We start from the raw sequence: 2656 nt of genomic DNA, 5'->3' as shown, positions 1-2656 counted from the left end.
AAGAGATTCAGCCTGGGGTCCAGGCGCCCTACAGCGTCCCCGCTGTGATCATCCGTGCCCCTACCCACGCCCCTGCCTCTGGGAGACCCTGAGGCAAAGGTGGGGCCCTGTGGGGCGGGCTTGGAAGACCTGCCAAAGGGCCGCCTGTGTGTGACTTAGGAGCACCGCAGCTCACTCTTCTGCCAGTGAGGCCAAGGGAGGGAAGAGCCAGAGGCCCACCCTAACCGCGCTGCCTGTCGTGATCAAAGGCAGCCATGAGTGGGGACTCTCTGCTCCCGTATCACACGGCCCAGAGCAGCACCGGGGTGGGCCTGTTCAACACCACCACGGGGAAGCTGCAGCAGCAACTGCACAAGGGTGAATACGACATGTTCAAGGACGCCCCGGTATTCGAGAGCGACTTCATCCAGATCACGAAGAGGGGAGACCTGCTTGACGTGCACAACTGTGTCTGCATGGTGACCGTGGGCATCACATCCAGCAGCCCCGTCCTCCCACTCCCAGACACCATGCTGCTGGCCCGATGGGCCACCGGCTGTGACGATCACGCTGAGCACAGCCAGGCCGCCAAGGGCAAGAGCCACGAGGCTGCAAAGACCTTAGAGCTCACCAGGCTCCTTCCCCTGACGCTCGTGAGCATCTCCACTCACAATCGTGAGAAACAACAGCTGCGCGTGAAGTTTGCCACTGGCCGCTCCTGGTACCTGCAGCTGTGCGCCCCTCTGGACGCGCAGGAAGACCTCTTCACCTCTTGGGAAGAGCTGATTTACCTCCTGCGACCACCAGTGGAGGGTCTCAGCTGCACCTGCGCCGTTCCAGCCTGGGACATGATCTGCATGCCTGTGTTCGAGGAGCAGGACGACGGCAGGAGCCCGGCAGTGGAGGATTTCCAAGCAATGTGGGATCAGGACCAGGTGAGCATCTGCAGCCTCCACACGTGCTCTGAGGTGGCCGGGGCCACGTCCGCAGCTTTTACTGGTGGGGAGGAGATCCAACTGGACTCCCACAAGCCCGATACCATGCCCGATGTGGCCACTGCAAAAGCAAAACCTACAGTGCTTGACAAAGCGTCAGCATCGCGGGCAACGACAAAGGTGGAGACAGCAGGGGTGGCAGGAGGCACCGCAGCGGGTGCTTTGAGCGTGGCAGTGATCAAGTCTCCTGCCCCTGAAGAGCAGAGCACGGCCACAGCAGCCACAGCCAGCAACGGTCCGGGAGGAAGCAAAACCAGCATAGCCACTGGGGGCACCGCCAGAACATCCCTGAGGAGCAGGAAAACGGTGCTGCGAACAATTCAGGGTATGCTGGCAGGTGCCGCGAACTATTCAGGGTATGCTTCCAGCACATCCACCAGCCTCTCCCCAGAGGCCGGCATGACTGTGGTCGGAGCAGAACCCACCAGCAAGACTGTTGAAGGAAGAGCCGACGAGGAGGACGAAGGGACCCTCATCTCAACCTTGCCACAGGAAGGCAAAGTGAGTGAACAGGATGGCAGCTCACAGAGGGTGTCCCAGGCCCGCAAGGGAAGAAGGGAGAGAAGAGAGCACTGGGGAGAGGACAGAGCTCTTACGAGCCTCTCGCTCTGCAGTTCAGTGGAAAGCCACCACAAGGCAGCGGGGAACAAGACCATCCAGAAAGCAGCTGGCCCGTGCTCAGGCGGCCGCAGAGCCACTAGAGATGACCAAAAGGACAAAGGCCACGGCAGCCCGGGGGGCAGCGAGCAGGGCACTGCTCACAAAGGCATCGGCCGTGCTCCCATCACCAACGAGTCCAGGACCTCGCACAAATCGGGCAGGAGCTTATCTACAGCGAGTTCAGGTCCCTCCACCGAGAGACTCAGCAGGATCAGCTCTTTCTTCAGGAACATCAGAGACAGTCTCACTGCAAAGCCAGTGGCCTCCTCACGCGATAAATATGTGAGCATCCTGGCGAAGCCAGTGGAAGGGACCCGAATGGAGGCCATCGTAGAGACAGCAGAGAGTGGCCAGGGGCTGGAGATCACTGGAGGTGTGACATCTGACACCATGGAGCCACTGACCGCTGAAGCCCATCAATAGTACCTAGAGCTGGGAGCTGCAAAGGGGACCAGGGCTCAGGGAAATAACCCTGGAGAGCCCATTTCAGTTTCCTCACTGCAATTTGAATAAACAAACGAACAATCTGAGAATGCATGCAGTGTTTTCTCTGAATTTCTAGGTCCCAAAGCCCAGCCGTAGCCTCACAGTGGATTCTGTGATGTCAGCTGTGCCACAGTCTGAGACCCAGTGTCCAGTCAAGGGCAGCCCCACCTCACACACATGCTCTGCGCCAACAGCAGTGCTGCATGTGGCCTGCACTCCTTTCTGGCTTTGCCCCCCAGGGCCATGGCTCAAAGTCAGACTATGGTCTGGGAATCTCTCCTTCACTATCCCCCTATTCTTTTTATAAACGCTTATTCCACTTGAAGGTCTGTAAACAAAGCAAGTACAGGACTCATGTCCCCTCGGGCTATTCAGTGGACAGAAATAAGTATTAGCTAGCAATCAGAACCGCAAGCACTCTCACCTAGACTTAGCCGTTCCCTGCCCAGGTATATACCCTGGAGAAACACACATGTTCTTAGAAACGACTATGAGAATGTTTATAGCAAAAATAACTTAACAGCAAAACTCGGGAA

At 57.9% G+C, this 2656-nt stretch overlaps 1 protein-coding gene across 1 annotated transcript; it reads left to right on the top strand.

Moving 5' to 3' along the window:
- The first annotated feature begins 254 nt into the window (after positions 1-254).
- Positions 255-2057, top strand: LOC116743846 (protein FAM71A-like). The gene has a single exon (XM_032612915.1). It carries the CDS (start codon positions 255-257, stop codon positions 2055-2057), a length of 1803 nt encoding a protein of 600 aa, XP_032468806.1.
- Positions 2058-2656: the final 599 nt, after the last annotated feature.

The sequence above is a fragment of the Phocoena sinus genome, chromosome 1, assembly GCF_008692025.1.
Source record: "Phocoena sinus isolate mPhoSin1 chromosome 1, mPhoSin1.pri, whole genome shotgun sequence".
Classification (NCBI taxonomy): domain Eukaryota; kingdom Metazoa; phylum Chordata; class Mammalia; order Artiodactyla; family Phocoenidae; genus Phocoena; species Phocoena sinus.
Note: the sequence above shows the minus strand (reverse complement) of the source record. Positions and strands in the feature narration are given on the sequence as shown.

Bases quoted from the DNA above. Each gene is read 5' to 3' on its own strand.
- LOC116743846 (XM_032612915.1), top strand. From the start codon at position 255: ATGAGTGGGGACTCTCTGCTCCCGTATCACACGGCCCAGAGCAGCACC.